At 43.6% G+C, this 19,092-nt stretch overlaps 7 protein-coding genes across 7 annotated transcripts; 4 read left to right on the top strand and 3 right to left on the bottom strand.

Moving 5' to 3' along the window:
- Positions 1-653: 653 nt before the first annotated feature.
- TRI12 (trichothecene efflux pump) lies at positions 654-2,622 on the top strand (the record flags this gene model as incomplete). Its single annotated transcript, XM_044850436.1, has 4 exons — positions 654-1,269; positions 1,326-2,036; positions 2,090-2,558; positions 2,619-2,622. 4 exons carry the CDS (start codon positions 654-656, stop codon positions 2,620-2,622), a joined length of 1,800 nt encoding a protein of 599 aa, XP_044709148.1.
- Positions 2,623-3,179: 557 nt separating this feature from the next.
- On the top strand, positions 3,180-4,912 carry TRI11 (isotrichodermin C-15 hydroxylase; the record flags this gene model as incomplete). The annotated part of the gene is made up of 5 exons (XM_044850435.1): positions 3,180-3,227; positions 3,278-4,069; positions 4,131-4,448; positions 4,528-4,694; positions 4,759-4,912. The coding sequence occupies 5 exons, from the start codon at positions 3,180-3,182 to the stop codon at positions 4,910-4,912; spliced, it is 1,479 nt and encodes a 492-aa protein (XP_044709147.1).
- Positions 4,913-6,043: 1,131 nt separating this feature from the next.
- TRI9 (uncharacterized protein) lies at positions 6,044-6,175 on the top strand (the record flags this gene model as incomplete). The annotated part of the gene is made up of 1 exon (XM_044858471.1): positions 6,044-6,175. One exon carries the CDS (start codon positions 6,044-6,046, stop codon positions 6,173-6,175), a length of 132 nt encoding a protein of 43 aa, XP_044709146.1.
- A 607-nt stretch (positions 6,176-6,782) lies between these two features.
- TRI10 (transcription factor TRI10) lies at positions 6,783-8,122 on the bottom strand (the record flags this gene model as incomplete). The annotated part of the gene is made up of 2 exons (XM_044858470.1): positions 6,783-7,667; positions 7,745-8,122. 2 exons carry the CDS (start codon positions 8,120-8,122, stop codon positions 6,783-6,785), a joined length of 1,263 nt encoding a protein of 420 aa, XP_044709145.1.
- A 697-nt stretch (positions 8,123-8,819) lies between these two features.
- Positions 8,820-10,013, bottom strand: TRI5 (Trichodiene synthase; the record flags this gene model as incomplete). The annotated part of the gene is made up of 2 exons (XM_044850434.1): positions 8,820-9,484; positions 9,545-10,013. 2 exons carry the CDS (start codon positions 10,011-10,013, stop codon positions 8,820-8,822), a joined length of 1,134 nt encoding a protein of 377 aa, XP_044709144.1.
- A 5,060-nt stretch (positions 10,014-15,073) lies between these two features.
- Positions 15,074-15,766, bottom strand: TRI6 (transcription factor; the record flags this gene model as incomplete). The annotated part of the gene is made up of 1 exon (XM_044850433.1): positions 15,074-15,766. One exon carries the CDS (start codon positions 15,764-15,766, stop codon positions 15,074-15,076), a length of 693 nt encoding a protein of 230 aa, XP_044709143.1.
- Positions 15,767-16,944: 1,178 nt separating this feature from the next.
- Positions 16,945-18,686, top strand: TRI4 (Trichodiene oxygenase; the record flags this gene model as incomplete). The annotated part of the gene is made up of 4 exons (XM_044850432.1): positions 16,945-17,188; positions 17,247-18,211; positions 18,263-18,429; positions 18,500-18,686. The coding sequence occupies 4 exons, from the start codon at positions 16,945-16,947 to the stop codon at positions 18,684-18,686; spliced, it is 1,563 nt and encodes a 520-aa protein (XP_044709142.1).
- Positions 18,687-19,092: the final 406 nt, after the last annotated feature.

The raw sequence follows: 19,092 nt of genomic DNA, 5'->3' as shown, positions 1-19,092 counted from the left end.
GACTCATTGCCTTACACTTAATGCCAAATGAGTATGAAAGTTCAATTTGTGAACAGCAACAACTGACCCTCAATGTGCCATGGCAAGTTTTGCATTCGTTGTTAAAGGTCCCTCAAATGCTCACTCGTCTTTCGTCATCCATTCCTCGGTCACTGAGTGTTTGTTAAAGTCCGCCCCCTGCGTACTGAAACAATAAGTGAAGGGATCCATTCCCAACCAAGGATAATTAGCCGACGAACCATGGCCAGCGATATGTTCTAGACTCTGCATAAGGCCTTCCACCTGGACTTTGAGGGTTCTCGCTTCCCGCATATCCAATCATAGTCAGGGAACCCTGACAGAATGGCTCTTTTACGTTACCTTAAATGGTGTCCCGAGCTTTCCGTGTCGATTCGGCCCTCAAGTAATCGACTACCAAGATGTAACCTTGAGAAGTAACAGTCGATGTTGAGCGTACTAAGCTTTACATGATGTAGGGTGACAGTGGAAATAGAACGACCAAATAAGGTTAACTGTAGCCAATATATATATGAAGGATAGAAGTCTATGGTGTTTACCCCTTCCTGCGACTACCGGAACTATTGAGTACAACATATAAACTTGAGTGCAGTACATTACAAGATCACGTTATCCATTCAGTCAATCATAATACGATGAATGCTGCAGTTCCAGACGAAGGGCTCATCCTTGACTCTCAGTCAGACGACAGGCTGCGAGCCAAAGCTCTCGCCACTTCAGCCGCGGAGTTACCAGACGGATACTATCGCTCAACTCGCGTTGTGGCAACGTTTTCAGCCTTCTCCCTCAATGTTGTCGCTACGTATTTTCTTCTTCTGGCGTCATCCTCTGCTCTTCCTCATATACTTCAAGATGTTGGCCGAAGTGAAAACTCAACTCTCTTCTCAACTCTATGGACAACTGGCCAAGCTGTCAGTATCCTAATGATGGGTCGTCTTACTGACAGATTTGGGCGACGGCCATTTGTCATTGTTACTCATATTCTGGGACTTATTGGTGCTATCGTTGCTTGTACAGCTACCAATTTCAATGCTCTGTTGGCTGCTATGACAATGCTGGGTGTGGCCGCTGGTCCCGCAGGTTCAGCCCCTCTTATCATCGGCGAGCTAATGAGTAACAAAACCAAGTTCTTGGGTATCCTTCTTGTTTCTATTCCCAACATTGTTTCCACTATGGGCCCCTACTTTGGTCAGCGTCTCAGCATCCAAGGCAGTTGGCGTTGGATCTTCTACATATATATCATCATAAGTTGTAAGTGGTTTGTTTCTCTCGACAATTCTATGGTAATGGCGTTAACATATTTTCAGCGATTGCAACCGCACTTATTGTTATATGGTATCACCCTCCGTCATTCACGCAACTTCACGGCAAAAACGCCAGCAAGCGGGCTGAACTAGTAAAGGTAGACTGGATAGGCATCATCTTTCTCACTGCAGGAACATCACTATTTCTCCTTGGTGTTTCCTGGGGTGGCCAACCGAACAACCCGTGGAACTCTGCCAGGGTCATCGGACTCATAGCATCCGGCGCTGGAACACTCATTATCTTTGGCTTATACGAGGTCTATGGCAACCCCGAACGACCCATGGTACCGCCGAAACTCTTCAAAGATGTTCGTGGCTTTGTCTGTATTCTTCTCATCAGTTCCATCATGGGCGCAATGCATCTTTCCCTCATTATTATTTACCCTCAACAAGTCGTCAACATCTTCGGTTCCAGCTTGAAGGGCTGGGAAGAGACTGCATGGATGACAGCAACTGCCACTTTTGGTACATGGGCGGGAGTTGTGACTCTGGGCAGCTGTTTTCATCTCATCAAGCATATCCGTTTGCAGATACTCGTGGGAACCATGTGGCTCACTGCTTTCCTAGGAGCAATGTCTTCTATCAACCGAGATAACAAGGGCTCCGCCATAGCGTTCTCGTTTCTTGCCGGCTTTATAGTCGCCTGGGCTCAGGATGTCACAATGATGCTTGTCCAATTCATTACGACGGATGAGAATTTAGGCGTCGCTTTCGGTATGTTTTCCTTTCTGCATCTACTCAAGAGATCTTACTAAGGCCTTAAATAGCTGTCGTCGCTGCTGCCCGACCTTTTTGTGGTTCTATTTTCACCGCCGCCTTCATCGCCGTCTACACCAACCGCTATCCGCGCGAACTAACGACCCATCTCAGTTCAGCGCTGCGTGGTACGGGATTTCCACAAGGTTCTTTCTCTGGTCTTCTTGAGGCTGCCAAGTCGGGACAAATAGAAGCTGTCAACGCTCTCCCCGGAATGACGACCAATATTTCTCAGCTAGTCAGCAAGGCCATGGCAGATAGTTACGCAGCTTCATATGCGAATGTGTACTATTTCGCCGTGGCATTGGGGGTCATTCCAATCGTAGCAAGTCTTTGCATGAGGGATCTCGACTCTTACCTAACCGACCACGTTCCGCATCAACTTTATGATAGAAAGAACGCAGCTAAAGACATACTCGAGGGTGATTCCGAATCACAGCCATCTCCAACGATACTTTCAATTAATGGAAAGAATGAAAGGTATTGTACATCTGTTGCTTGATGCTATACGAAGGAAGGCAATGCTAACAGATACCATAGCTAATGGCTCCCTGTATCTCAGTCCAGCATGCAACTTGTTCAGTAGATACTCAAGCTTGCTTAGCTGCTCCATGTCCCTGACTACCTAACGAGCCACTATACCAATGTGTATCATCCAAAAATTACATAAAACTGCAGTTTTTCAATTGAATAGTGGGAAATGGAGGTGTTGATGTTGTTCGGAAAAGCTAACGAGTAGTGTGGATGGGAATACTGCGGGCGAAGGATACGGTGAGAATGGAGGGAGCTAAGAGGACCTGGGCATGCTAAATAAAGTTGCAAGCCGTTGGAGGGCCTAGTTTAGGATTGCATGATGTTTTCGCACAGCAAGCCCAGTAATAAGCCAGTAGCGGATGAAAGTTAAGGTTTCCAGGGGTCACATCGGAGCCTCAAGGCCTAATTTACAAAACGAATTAGCAGATAGTGCCACTAGTACGGTAGGTAACTAGTGTATAGACCTATAAACTGTCCAATACTCGGGCTACTTAATACTGCGCTGAACCCAAGACTTGAATCAGCTCAATCATCTCTCTGCCCACGCCGTTCGAATCGTTAGACGTCATGTTTCAATTCTCCCTGTGGCCCTTTTTGGCCTTGTCAGGCGGCACAGTATGTTCTCATTGCAAATGTCTGGACACTTCTAACATTGGGCCTTATAGTGGCTTGCATATGTTGTAATGTTGCTCGTGTACAACCTGTTTTTCCATCCCCTACGCAAGTTTCCCGGACCCTGGCTCAACAGCATTACACAACTTCCCCATACACTTCTCATGCTCTGTGGACTTCCTCACAAGAGACATCTTGCGCTTCATATGAAGTATGGTCCAGTTGTACGAATAGGGCCAAACATGCTCTCGTTCAATCACCCTGACGCCATGAAGGATGTTCGTGGTCATCGCAAATCGGGTGAAGCTGAACATGGTAAGGATCCAATCTCAGTACAATCCAATGGAGACAACATCGTTGGTAGCGATCGTGAGAACCATACTCGCTTCCGCCGCGCTCTAGCATACGGCTTTTCTGCCCAGGCGATGCTTGAGCAAGAGCCTACCTTTAAAGCATATGTCAATCAGCTATTTCAACGTCTTCATGAGCAGTCATGCAATGGTACAAAAACAGTTGACATTTCAAAATGGTATACCTTTACGACGTTTGATATGATAGGTGACTTGGCGTTTGGAGAGTCCTTCAGCTGTCTGGACAACTCTACCTACCACCCATGGGTATCTCTGGCCTTTGAGAGTCTTAAGAGTCTTGCTTTCTTAGCTGAGATAGGCCGGTATCCAACAATCGCCCCCTACGCTGGTCTTTTGGTTCCTCGAGGTCTACTCACCAAGTTTGCAGAGAACAAAGAGCTTGCCAGCATGAAGGTGCGCAAGCGACTTGACACTGAAACAGACAGGCCAGATTTCGTGGGCAAGATTACACAAGGGCTGAAATCTAAAGGAACAGTAGGTCATTTTTATACTTTTTGGTATTTCTACTGGCCTAACGTCTAACTTTCTTTTCCAGAGTATGGAGTTCAACGAGCTGGCGTCCAACGCCTCGGTTTTGATCGTGGCTGGTTCTGAGACAACTGCTACCCTGCTTTCTGCCGCCGTCTACTTTCTCTGTGCTAACCCACGTACGTTGGACCTCTTGACTGAAGAGGTCCGGTCTACTTACACACGGGCGGATGATATTGACCTTGTGTCCACACAAGGGCTGCGGTACATGCAGGCAGTCCTAGATGAGGCTCTGCGCATGTACCCGCCTGTAGCAGGTGGAGGTTCACCACGAAAGATAGCCAAAGGTGGCAGTTTTGTTGCCGGATACTTTGTTCCGGAAGACGTAAGTGGAATGGCAAATCCTCGATTGCTGCAAACGTTTGGGAAAACAGATGCTGATATTATTGGTCCTTATCCGGCAGACCTTGGTTGAGAACGACATGTGGGCAACACACTACGACCCAAAGTATTTCAACCAACCACACGACTTCATTCCTGAGCGATGGCTAGGAGATGAGCGTTTCAAGAATGACCGTCTCGATGCAGTCAAGCCTTTCTCAATCGGTCCACGAAATTGCATTGGTATGAAGTAAGTAACCAGCCATCTCAATAAGACCCCTACTCAAAGATAGATGATCTGACATACGTATTAGTCTTGCGTACGCAGAGATGCGCATGATGCTGGCACGAACAGTTTGGGAGTTTGACATTCATCTTTCCAAAAGCAGCCAGAATTGGTACAAAGAAAGCAGAGTCTATCTCGCATGGAACAAACCTCCCCTGGAGGTGTACCTTGTCCCAAGGTGATGTCAGATACTGCACTTGTCACGGAGGAAAGGACTTGTCAAACTTAAAGTTAGAGGTACAGTGTAGAGGTGGATTTTCGCATTTGGTGAGTGGGGGCATGGGGGCATACCTGGATAGCCTAAACTATATTTATTGTACTTGTTGTTCTTTCTCACGTCCGAGAACCGAAGATGTAAATATTGTAGTTGACTTGTTTTGAGAATCAGGCCTCTTGGGCGCATACCTATGCAATGAAACACGTACACACATTTAGCAGATAGGCCTGGAGAGTTGGTGTCTCGACATTCATGGATGCTGCATAATGCAGTGGAGAGTATTACGACTTGGGAATGCTTCAGAAATGCTGCGTAATGCACTTGTAAGCCTTGTCATACAGGCATGTCCTTCCTTCTGAAGTGGAGGAGGACTGTGAAATCAGGCCAGCCCAGACAGTACGAAACAGAAACAGCACTGGATACATAGTGTATTCATGAATAGTAAAGCTTGCAGACTCAATGGCTATCTGGTTGAATTGGAGTATCAGACTACTGAATCCCAAAGGTGACGTATTGTTATTAATTTTCGCTTTCTGCGCTCTTGCCGCAGTCTAATAGATGCCAGGCATGCACCATTGCAGGGGCCTGATCAGGGACTCGACTCTTATCTTATGTACACACCGACGGCAGATTTTAGGCCTCTGCCGGTTAGCCAAAAGTTTAAAAATTAATGATCCATCCATCCATCAATGTAGCTCATCATTGGTTCTGCAAGTTTTCTTGATGCCGGTATATCCATAGCAGAAGAGACAATACCCGCTGTGAAGCTCACTAAATGCTGAACCTCAAAGCCTGCAGCAGTTCAGGTCGGAAGTTCGTCAGTTCCAAATTCAGGCCTTCTACTGACGTTTCAGTTACACACCAATTCAACATCATTTAGGCCTCTCTCCAGAGAATGTACAACGTTCCATGGTTCCTCAGTCGGACTGAGTCAGTCCATAGTGCATAGACATAAGAAGAATTTAGATATTAACTTGACTGTCGGTCAGAGCCGATGGGAATCAGGTTCAACAATTTATTCTTATCAACACGAACACGACATTAGACCACATCACGTCACTGTTGTCCACTCAAAGACTTATTCCCAACCCTCAAGATGCTCGCAGCCGCTAAATTGATCGACTCGACGGAAATGGACCCTGATGTTTCATGGCTCGAAGTTGTCGCATACTCGGGTGTCAGCGCTGCCTTATGCGCAACCATCTGGGTCGCTGCAAAAGCATGTTGAAAATCCAATGTCAGCTTTCCAACAGACGCAGACCAACATCTCAACCCAAGCCAACTGAAGAAAATGCCTGTCACTAGTTCCAGCATTCTTACCACTTCGGGTTCACGAACGAGTCATGCTCCAACCAGGTTTCGTTCCGAATGATCTTTTACAAGGAACTACAATAGCTTTCCTGGCCTAAAAACAACACTCCTTCACTATGATCAACATCGTGTCATACGCACTGAACAAGTCAAATCATGTCAAGACTATGGAGGAACACAGAACTGATTGGCAATCATGATTCCAGACTACTTTCAGCACAGTTGGTCGGATGTATGTGCTTAGATTAGGTGCTGCTTATATTCGGAAGTTGATACTGAAAGCCTATAATTCAAGTTACATCTCAATACTTGTTCGCTCTTCCATCTCATCAAAATCATTGTTGCTTCATGCCGGCACCGGTTTGTAACGCCAAAATAAATCGAAACATAAACACTGACTAGACTTCCCTGGATGTATCTTCGGCAATTGAACACCGAACTTACATGAATCAGGTGGCTTATGCAACAGAAAGACTACATATAGTCTGTGTCGGTAACATGAGTGTCTGGGCACGATACCAACCCTAGAGAAGGAGCACTGGAATCCCATGGTAATCCATCAGATCTTCCCACCTAATTGGAGACTCTGTATCTATCTCTCGTTTCTGCCAAGCGTCTTCCAAGACCTCAAGAGTTCCGTCATACTTTTTTAAGGATGTGAAAGTAGCGTCATAAGACCTCAGAGTATTTCTGAAAAAGTCCTTATTACTTTCTGAGGCCATACAACCCGTGACAGCCAAAGGCCAGGTAACAGACGCGACAGCTTGCAGATCTGGGAGTCTCTCCAACAAGAGAATTGTCGCGCTCACACTATCCTGGACCTCTGAAAGGTTGGGATTGAGTCCTGAAACTACTGTATGCAAGTAAGTCGTAATGGAGGCGGCGTAAATGCGGGTGATGAGATCCGGCAGCGTCTCGCTTGTCGGCAGCCTTTGTAGCTCTTCTGTCAACATATCCTCTATCATCATTGCACGCCTAGCGAGTGTTTTTAGACTCAAACGGTTATGTTCTTGTTCCTGGCGCTTCCACCTGTCCAGCTTACCCACTTCAAGAATAGTCAGCATGGCCCAGTTCTTGCACCCCAGCACCTCATCCATCTGTATGAGGCCTGGCTGGTCTAGTAAGTGACCATAGTCTTCGAATGGTGCTGATGGGCCAAGAGATATGCATGATAGGATACCGGTTGTCGCCAGAGAGTTTGACAAGAATCTCAAAGCTCCAAGGTATTCGAAGCTCAAGGAATTCTGGTCTTCAGTTAAACCGAAATCCGAATCGTCCAACTCACACCAGATGGAAGTGGCTGGAGGGCCTGAAAGTAAAGCTGTGGACCAGCCCTCGACCAACACATGAATAAGTGTGTTGGCTGCAAGGAGGTGAACACGCCAATCTCCCCTACTTAAGTGTGAAGACTGTCCAAACGCGTTAGTTTCCAATAATAATTATAGATGGGGTATTGAACATCATGATCATGGTGGATTCGACTTACCTCAAACCCGATAAGCTGGATCATACAAGCAAGGGCAACGACAGTCCCCTTCAATCTTGTGATACCAAAAGTCTTGTCGAGTCCACCCAATAGCTTCTGAGACTCTTGGAGCGCAAGAATGTAGTAGTAGGTCTTTTCTCTTTTCCATACTATTGCTTGTTCAGCTCTGCAAGGGCTTGAAAGGGATTCTTTATAGAGGAGGGCGAGACACAATGTGGCATAGTACGTAGGCCGAGCAGAGGTTAATATAGTCAACAGCCACTCTCTCTTGCCCAGACAATTGTTGTTTGGGGTAATGCATTGCAAAGAAAACACCACGTCTAGGTAGTACATCAACAGGCTCGTCTCTCTGACCTGCCTCGGCTTTGGAAAATCCATGATAACTAACTGCAATGATAATTTGATGATTGTTGGTTGGCATACAGTTCAGGATGGATGAGAAACGCGAAGGAATAGAACGTGGAGATGTTAGGCGATGTTACAATATAATGCAAGGATAGAGTTTAACATGTGTGTCGTGTCTCCAATAGTGGTCAAGCAGGCATCAAACTTTACCCTGTGTGGTTTCTGCACACCTTGTTCAGAAAATGTTGGATGATGGAAATATACAAGGATCAAGGGCGGCGATCTAGAGCAAACGCAAGCGTTTTGAAGATCAACTAATGGTTGGTTGGTTGTAAAGGTTCAACCCGGAGGAAAACAAAACCTCCTACCTCCGAACGGGTACAAGATTGCCGCAGTGCACTAACTACAGCCCGTGGTGCCTACTGCAGGCAAAGCCAGGGTACAGATAGCCCTGTCGCACCGACACCGTAACAGGTAGTGTCTAGTCCAGTCTATGACCTGGCCAGGGCCATGCAAAGGCCTGCAGTGCGGGCAGGTAAGTGGGATAACAGGCTGGGGTCACAGACATCAGTTTCAGCTGCCTATTCAGTAGTAATCATCCTTGTTCAACTGTGCATTCTAATAAAAAAGACAACCAAGCTATTTGTAATCATGATAAAGGACCAGTAACTACTAAACTACTAATTCTCCTAGCGAGTACCCGCAAAACATACTTCCAATTCACCGACGGTCACTCCACTAGCTCAATTGAACTCAGCAGAGGCTTTTCAATCTGTTTCACATTCTTCACATCCTTGGATCGAACGTTTGCCAGTTGCGCAACTGGTGGGTAAGCCCACTCCGAGGGCGAGACGGCACCGACATTAGCAGCCTGCTCATAAAACTTGCAAAACTTCTGAGCGTCCTCGGTCTTTTGTTCCTTGACCTTTTCGTAGATCTCATTAAGGCGGTACCTGTGATCGCACAAGTGCCACGTGACATAACCATGCATGAAGCACTCAATCGTGTCCATCACCTGAGGGTCCTTGTCAGAGAAGACAGCAACCATCTGCTTGGACGAGTGCAGAGTGTCTTGGGTCAGCTTCTCCAAAGCTTCGTGGAGACTGATTTCATCAGAGACGACGTAGTTCTTGACGAGGCTGATCTGGTCACGCTCATCGTCGAATTCCTTGTAGAATGACATAAGATCGTTGACCCAGACCATCCAGTTCTCCATCTGAGCAATGGCTGATGTGATTTCAAGGAATAGACTTCGTTCATCAAACTGCTCCTTGGGCCACAAAGAAGCCCCGACACAGTGACCCAAGCCATTCATGCGTCGAAGAAACTGAGGATAGTCATGGGATCCTGGGAATCCTCCAAAGTTGTACTGCTCGATCCAGCATCCCTCAAAAACTTTAATTCCATAACTGTCAGTTTCATGTCGTGGTGAAACAATGTATCCAGTGTACTTACAGTCAAGAGTGCTGCGGATAAGGTTCAACGAGCAGAAGGGACCAAAATGTCGAAGGACATTGGGAAAGTGCTCATTGACAAGCGCCCACCACGGGTGAGCCTGTTCTCGTCCGGCCTGAAGATCGTTGAAATAGTTCATCATGGCTGGATATGGGTCGTCGCTGCTGTCATCCAAAACGAGCGTGTACGTGTAATGAATAGATAGATCCGCCATACACTCTTTAGAGACCTTTGCCCAACTGTATACGACCATGCCAACGATTGTTTGGAGGGAAGCCTGTAGTCGCTTAGGGTCTACCTTGAGTAGCTGCTGTTGTCGGGGCTGAGCAAAGTGATGAGCAGCCTTGTTGTAAGCATAGTGCAGATTCTCGATGCGCTCTTCTCGTGTGTAGTTACTATCTCGGTATCGAATGTACTCAAGAAGGCGCACAGAAGTGTTGAGAAAATACTCGGTGGGAAAGTTCTCCATGATGATGATAGTATAATAATCGATAACAATTCTTAGTGAATTAACAAGTCAAGTTGCTATTATTGTCCTATTGCCAAGTGCTGTTGCTATCAACTATATATCACAACATGACAACCATCTCAACCATCCACGCTCTTGAGGTGAGCCTGTGTTGTTAGGCCTAATGATCAATTTGTCGTCAAGGCAAAAATAGCCTTCCCACGAAACTTGTAGTGGCAGAGACCGTGACGCACGCCGGAGGTCTTCCATTCCCTGCAAAACGGCGGATTTGACTAGGCATTCGGCTCCCGGAACACAACTTTAGTTCAATTTATCTTTAGCTCGGCACGTTTGGCAGAGAGCTCCGCAAGCGACAGGTGCTGCATCCTGGTGTCAAGGGATGAAGAGTAGGCCTAAAGCTAGGGATGAATCCCGAGGCTAAATGTTTAGTTCGGTTGCTGTCCGTGACTAAGTTTGGACTAGTTAGACGGCAGTTTGTTGAAGGAGAACAAAACCTCACTTGTCTAAGCAGCCGTGGTATCTTGTTATGCCCTGAGAAAAGCTTACCTAGTCGACAGGCCTTAAGTGCAACCATTCTATCATCTCCCCTGCAAAACATAGCCTCCGGCCGTTACAACATATCCAAGACAGTTAGATCCCGGATGCACTTTGACAACGTTCTTTGTATAAGGTTCAAGCAAGTTAACCGTGTTTGGTTAGCAAGAGGCTCTGAATCATATAGCTAGTAGTGCGATCTGTGACCCCCTTCCACTGTTTTGGAATCTACACTAAGATCTTCATCATCCAAACCTGAAATCTGCGCATGTAAGTTAACTCAGGGGGTGACTGACCCCCCCCTAGTGACGGTTACCCCCTGTAAAACCCACTGAAATTAGTAATATTAGTAGTTAATTTAGCTATATATTTATAGGCCTTCAGAAGGGTCCTCAGTAAGGGGGTAGGCCTATAATTAGCTAAAAAGGCTAACTAATTAGGTAATACCTCTATAAATAATACTAAGGATAATATATATTTTAAAAGGTTAAAGGTTTAATTCCTTATTAAGCTTAATTTTAAGCTTATTTTTAAGGATTTTTCTTTTACTTAATAATATTAATAATTTATATAAATTTCCTATTTAGGCTAATAAGCTTAACTAAGGCTTACTTAATTAATTATAAATAATCTATTTTAAAGTATAAAGCCTTATTATTTTAATTTAATTAAGCTAATTAGAAGCTATAATTATTAATTACTTTTCTTACTTTATTAAATAAAACTTACCTTATAAGGTTATTATTTATAATTAAAAAGACCTTATTAACTATAGCCTTTATCTTATTTAATTTATAAAGTATATATTATTAAATTAAATAATTAAATTTAATAACTTAAGGTTAAATTAAGTATTTTTTTATTATTAGTTTAAATTAAGTTTATTATAATAAAAAGTAAAATAAAAGTAATATTATTAAATTAAGTAGCTATAAGCTTAATATAGTTTACTTTAATATAATATTCTCTTTTATAAGTATATTTAAATATATAAGGGTATAATAATTAAAGAAGGTTAACTTCTTAATTAAGCTTAGCTTATTAATAAGCTATAAATTTAAAAGCTTATTCTTATAAAATTATTTTAAAGGGCTAAAAATAGTAAGATTAAGAGGTTAAAGAATATATAAATAATAAAGAGGTAAGAAAGCTAATTAAATATTAATATTAAAGTAAGCCTATATAAATTTATTAATTATATAAGAGTTATACTTATCTAGAACTAGTAGCTATTTTTCTAATAAGTTAAGTAAAGTAATATTAAAGATAAAAATATTATTTAATTAATTAAAAGCTAAAGAATTATTAATCTATCTATTTTTAAAAATTAAAAAATATTACTTAATAAATTAAGCTAGTTATTACTCTATAAAGGACTAGCTCCTAAGTGGCTACTTTTAAGATATTAATAATAGTATTATTAGACTTAAAAAGGAAAAGAAAAGGATATATAGAAATCCCATACCTCTTCCTTAAGGTCCCCTCTCTAGGTCCTCTTTAGGTCCTTATATAATCCCTTCTTATCTAATTAGCCTTAGGATTGGGCTAAAGCCTAAGCCCTTAATATACTCTTACTAATTAAACTATTAATTTTATATATTTTTACCTTTAAAGATAATATAAAGGTTAAGAAAGAAACCTATTATATTTATATACTTAATAATAGTAATTTAAATATATAACCTAGGAAAATATTAAAGTATAATTCTTTTTTCTAATTAGCTAAAAATAAGCCTATTAAACCTATATCTCTTTATAATACTATATTTATCTATATTATATTAATTTTTAAGCTTAATATTAATAATTAAAGAGTTACTTAATTACTTAAAAATACCTTAAATTGCCTCTAGTATAGCTATATTAGCCTATTTTAAGTCTAATATTTTTCTATAGAGGGTTCTAATTAATAGATAGCACTCTATAAAATATACTATTTAACCTTTTCCTAAGGGGTTATAATCCCTTTATATTTATAAGAGCCTTATAATAAGCCTTATAATTTACCTATATATAGAGGCTAGGCCTAAGGTATTTTATATTATAATTTAAGCTATAAGCCTTTTTTCTTAGCTAATAGAGAGGTATTATTATAACTTATAGGCCTCTTTAGCTATAGTTAACTTATTAAGCCTATTAATAAAGATACTTTTTAAGATAGAATTATAATAAGCTATACTCTAGTAGCTATAGCTAAAGTATATAACCTTATAAATAGCCTAATTAAGTTATAATTTTATATAATTTAATATTAAAAGATTAAAAAGAAAATTAAATATATTTTCTTAAGGTATAGGCTATTTTTTATAGCTTTATACTTAATCTAATAGTTAAGACCTACTTAGTGCCTTTTTTTAATAAATTAAATAATCTAAATTTTAACTAGCGCAGCCCCTTATAGGGCTCTTTCAGGGGCTAACCATCACTAGGGGGGGTTAGTTACCCCCTGAGTTAACTTACCTAGCAATGTATTCGATATAACCAGCAGAGTACAGACTTGTCCACCCTACTATCTAGAGTTTGTCCCCACGTTTTAAGAACTTGGCTTTACAAGTGCTAAACGAAGCTTGTTTTCCGATGTGAAGGCAGTACGGAGTCTTCAATCCCATCCTTCAATGAGCTGTGTCTTGGTTCTATGAAATATTTGTATAACTTTTGGTCATTACAGAAGTTTTTTAACCTTGGTAAGTGCTTATCTATTCTAAGTCATCGATGAAACAAGGGTTATGGTGTTCACACCATGGGAAATAATGTCGCGCGGTATGGCATGCCGGATCTTCATTAGTTATAGTTAAGCTTTGATATGTAAACAAGAGCGCCACATCATTTTAACTGTGACAACCTCAACGGTCGGTGACATGCATGGCTGTCAGAAGACTGGCACGACTTGTAGGTGCCGCAAGACTGGCAAGTCGGGTCGTACTAGCAAACTCATGACAGGGGAAGCACAATTGAGATCATCATTCTTGGTGCAACCTGAGGAAGCCGCGATATTACCAGGCTGGAGGCTAAGCGATCTCTTGCCACTAATAAGCGTTTCAAATGCCGACTGCTAGAGTAGGTACTGAATTGTTTATCCACTGTCTACTCTGTAGAGACCCTGTGGATACGTGAGCATCACGGAAGAAACTAGAACCATGACAACAGGGTCGGAGGTCTTGCTACCGTACTGTGCGCTCTACAGCCTACAGGCCTTTCCAGTTGGTGCGCAAAGTTCTACTTCAGCGTCGACGGCATAGAGGATTCGGAAGAACTCCCGCTTGTCGGCAAACTTTTGCTAACAGGGTACAATCTTGGACTTGTTTGTATTTACGAATGCAAGAAACCAGCCAATCAATACGACCTGGATGTCAGAATAACCACGTGGTCTGGGAATTGAACAGATAAAGGATACTCTGTACTGTACTTTGTAGACCAAATGTATTAAAGTTTCAGCGAACAAGGTTTCACAACCATGAACCCTGCCCCTGTCTCTTCCGTCGTCACAATCCGCATCTCGGCTAGGGACAACCGACAACGCCTCATTTATTATCCAGGGACCTGTCAAGTCTGAATTTGACAATCAACAGGATACGCTTTAGCTATTCACGAATCAATAGCCAAAATCAACAACTCATGCATCAAGATGTGCGATTTGGACTTGTCACGTAAAACTTGGTCAAAATTTCGCGACCAAAGATAGTTGTCACGAAACGGCTTTTGCCTCGGCTTGTTACGACTGACTCGTTCCCTGCATGCCCCGTGAGACTTGGCAACAAAAGGACTTGATTCAAAAGAGTCATTGATACTACAGCAGAAGCCTAGATTAGACTACCTACCCTACATAGTATTTTGCCCGAAACAACTGACTCTCCCACACTTGATGTGACCCCCAATTGCTTGACGGTATGTCACTTATCACTCCCCAAACGGAAAGAATTACAATTCGACAATGCCTTCTTTTCCGGGACGATTATTGTCCGCGGTATCTCGGCATCATAAGTCGGGATATTTGTTTACCAGGTCAATACGAGAGGCGTCCCGCAGGACCGTCGTAGCGAGTATACGACGTGACCAGGAATGAAGCTTTATATGTGGCATGGGTAGCGAAGCGCGGGTAGAATATAATCTTATCACCTGCCAGATGAGGCCGACTGAGAGGATTTGATCAGCGGCCGCAATTGCCTCGAAGTATCCAGATTGTTGTGGAACTTACGGGGCCAAAGCAACATTGACCACGCTTATCTCGCTTAAACATGGCGACGCGTGGAGAGAGGCTCTGTAATATTACATACGTTGAAGACCGTTGACTTTTGAGGCGCATAGTATAGTTAGAGTCTCATTAATTGAACAATAAAAACAGGGCCAGAACCAATCAGCAACAGAGTCTCGGATATGAAATGGGGTATATTGTAAAAACAGCATAGATCTGCCCTAACTCGTCATCATTTGCAAAGCTCAAAGCTCAAAGTATAACGCAAATTTATGGAGATACTGACTTTCGCAAACGTTGCCTTGTATTAGTCACTATTTACACTGGTTCCTCGTCAACACTTGTGTATCCGCCTGTAGTGGTCCCGCATGTTATCCACGCGGCTGAAGACCCTTAGACACTGTTGTCCTTGCTGGTCGTGCCAAGGGCACCGTACTGTTGGTTTGTGTTTGGACTCATGGCGAGCACGGTCCTTTCGAGTCGCGAAGCCTTTCGTGCCCACTTCCTGTAGGTCTTGTGTTGACTGAGAACACTCTGGGTAGCGACAGAAGAAGCGTTTGAAATGCTGACGGTAATGCCGCCGAAAGTCACGTCCGCTTTCGAATATTGTGGTCGATTTGCAGCTGGGGAACGGACATTTGCTTGGTCGTGTGAAGCTGGGGAGAGCGATAACTTGACTTGGCACTGCGTCCAACAGACCCGAGGATGTGGTGATATAATGCTCGACAGCTGGGTTCACGAGGTCAACGTCGAAGCAAAAAGGTGGTTCTTCAGGGAAGAATGTCTTGGTCGAATCCACCGTTGGTAGAGAGTATGTGGGGAAGTTGTCGAAATCATAATATTCTGATAAAAGATCGATGTCGAAAGTTGGTGATTCATAGTCGTTTAGATCTGGGACTGGGACTGGGACTGGGACTGGGACTGGGACTGAGACAAAGTCCTTGGCATGATCGGGAGACGCAACACGATCAAAGAGGGGCAAGGCGCTCCAAGATTCGTAGTGAGATTCGGACTCCATGTAAATCATTTCAGAGAGATGATTAGAAAACGGTTTTAATGTATTTTTGGCGAGTAAAAGAATGGCCTGATGGGATGGATGGTTGTTAAAAGTTTCTTATTTAGAAGAAGTTTATTAAGAGTGAAAGCTTCTAGCAGCCTCAAGATATTGTCCGACAAGTACCGAAAATTACAGTTTACTACGGCAGTCTAAAATGTATCGTTATCCGAGACGCGTCGGTATGTATTTACAGTTTGCTGCGGCAGTTAAAGGTTTAGTATGCGGACCACCAAATGCTAGCAGGTAGCTAGATAGTAACATGCAGATACTGAAAAGAGTAGTTGCGAGCTGCTAAGATTCCAAATGAAGCGCTCTACAACGTTCAATGATAATCCATTTAAGGATGAGGCCAGTGTAACCACAGGTTGTATGTGGCCTTGGCTGTTTGTATAATGTCGGAGGCTGTACTCTGTACTTCGTACAAGACCATGTATGTACATAGGTTACCCGTGCAAGGGTCATGGCAGGGAAAGATATTTTGAGACAAGAACCTTGCATGCTTCAAAAGCTTAATATTGCTTCCGTGCATTAGCTTTGACCATGTAGTTCATTGACCCTTCATCATTCTGTAGAATCGTACCACCCTGTACGTATGTCTGCAAGTGATCGACAGCAACTAAACCGCGGTTGAGAGGGATCACGTCTTTAATCGTGGGCAACCCGATTGATGGTCGAGATTGAGATGGCAGCTGTATGCCCCGTTTCAAAAGTTACCCGGTTGCATCGGCATATCTCTTTGCGCATTCTATCGCTCCTGTCAGGCCAGCCAGGCCTTTCAGACCCCATGTTTGCTTCGTAGAGTTGATTGGTGAGTTTCCGACTTTGTCAGTCAAGGGACGTTCTGACAAAGCTTATTTGGCATCTCGATACTGAGCACAGCTTCAGAGTCGTGAAGGTTTCTCGGCCGCAACGCATGCAAAGCATCATCCAGACGCACGAGACTAGGTGCCTAATGCTTCATTCTTCGTCACCGGAGTGAGGATAGAGTCCGTGAGGCGGGGGTCAAAGATAAAAGCAACTAACTATCCGTGGCTTGTGTTCAAGAACAACAATATATAGTACTCCTCGTTACCGCATGTTTCCTCAACTCTTATCATCACAAACACTAGTTTCATTCCAAAGTCTTTTCAAGACTTCAAGTCCAAAAGATGATTGACCTAGACCGAGTTAAGACTTTGGTCGACATTCCCATCAGCCATGTTGTTGGAATTTTCGCAGTGTCGGCTGTCATCTACTTCCTTTCTTCCTGCTTCTACAACCTTTACTTGCATCCGCTGAGAAAAATCCCGGGACCAAAGCTGGCTGCTATTGGACCATACCTCGAGTTTTACCACGAGGTCATCCGGGATGGCCAATATCTTTGGGAGATCGCCAAGATGCACGATAAATATGGTAAGATATACACAGATGCACCTTGTGGGATAAAATAACTGACTATCTTATTCTCAAGGACCCATCGTTCGGGTCAACGCTCATGAAGTTCACATCAGGGATTCATCCTATTACTCCACCATTTATACTGCCGGTGCTCGAAAGACTAATAAGGATCCGGCGACTGTTGGTGCCTTTGACGTTCCGACTGCCACTGCGGCTACTGTTGATCATGACAAGCATCGTGCTCGCCGAGGCTACCTGAACCCTTACTTCTCGAAGCGAACAATCACCAATCTCGAGCCTTTCATCCATGAGCGTGTCACCAAGCTTTTGACTCGATTTCAGGAACATTTGGACAACAACCAGATCCTCAGTCTCGATGGTGCCTTTTGCGCTCTGACGGCCGATGTCATCACTTCTCGATTCTATGGCAAGCATTACAACTATCTCGATCTTCCCGACTTTCACTTCGTGGTTCGCGACGGTTTCTTGGGTCTTACCAAGGTGTACCATCTTGCACGCTTTCTCCCTCTTTTGGTCACCGTTTTGAAGCGCCTTCCTTACGCCTGTGTCCGCATGATCGCACCGTCTGTATGTGATCTTCTACAGATGCGAAATGAGATCCAGGAACGCGGTGCTGGAGAGTTCCTATCCAACAAGACTAGCGAGGCCAAGTCATCCATCCTTTTCGGTGCACTCGCTGATACCCATATCCCCCTCCATGAACGCACTGTTGAGCGAATGCTCGATGAGGGTACCGTTATCCTGTTTGCAGGTACTGAGACTACCTCAAGGACACTGGCCATTACACTTTTCTATCTCTTGACTCATCCAGAGTGCCTGAAGAAACTCCGAGAGGAACTGAACACTCTGCCAAAGGTTGAAGACGACAAGTTTACCTTGGCGACTCTCGAGAATCTCCCCTACCTGAATGGTGTCGTTCATGAGGGATTCCGTCTCGCTTTCGGTCCAATCTCTCGCTCCGGACGTGTCGCTACTCAGGAGAACTTGAAGTACAAGGAGCATGTCATCCCCGCTGGAGTAAGTGAACTTCTTATCCCTTTATGTCATGCATACTAACAGCCATCGTAGACGCCCATTTCCCAGTCCACTTATTTCATGCACACTGATCCCAACATCTTCCCTGAGCCCTCCAAGTTCAGGCCTGAGCGATGGATTGAGGCCGCAGAGAACAAGATTCCTCTGAAGAAGTATATCACCAACTTTTCTCAGGGATCGAGACAGTGCATTGGTTACACGTAAGTTGATTTCCCTCACTGTCCATTGGCACTCACCGATTGAGGAGAATAATCACTAACGTTTCAACAGAATGGCCTTTGCTGAGATGTATCTTGCCCTTTCTCGCATTGCTCAGGCTTACGACGTTGAGCTTTATGACACTACTAAGGCCGACATTGACATGACTCACGCCCGTATTGTTGGCTATCCCAAGGCAATTCCTGGCAAGACCGAGCATGTCGGCGAAATTCGTGTCAAGGTTCTCAAGGCTTTGTAACCTACAATCTTCAAACTGTCTCAATATGCTACTGGATATCTCACTGCATAACGTTGTTCCTTTTATTCAGTCTCTTTGGGTATCCGGGGATGGGAATTTATGATAGTAACACCCAAATATGAAATCGGTTGCACTTTATCTCAACTCGCATCGTTTAATACGTCTCATCCAACCAATGTGTTATTTGGCCGGAGATAGAACGCCGCTCATATGTGTACATTCGGGGCAGTAAGTAACTTGTATTCTGGGAGTCATGAATACTCCCTTCATCATAACGATGAATTTTAGAGTCGAAGTAAACGTGTCTTATCACACGAGCTAACTACAAGTTTCTACTCGTCGTATGTCTTAAATTGATCAGTTGTCCATGCCTTCTTCCATCATCGGGAATGCGTTTACCTTGAAG

The sequence above is a fragment of the Fusarium poae genome, chromosome 2 (genome assembly GCF_019609905.1).
Source record: "Fusarium poae strain DAOMC 252244 chromosome 2, whole genome shotgun sequence".
Taxonomy (NCBI): Eukaryota; Fungi; Ascomycota; class Sordariomycetes; order Hypocreales; family Nectriaceae; genus Fusarium; species Fusarium poae.
Note: the sequence above shows the minus strand (reverse complement) of the source record. Positions and strands in the feature narration are given on the sequence as shown.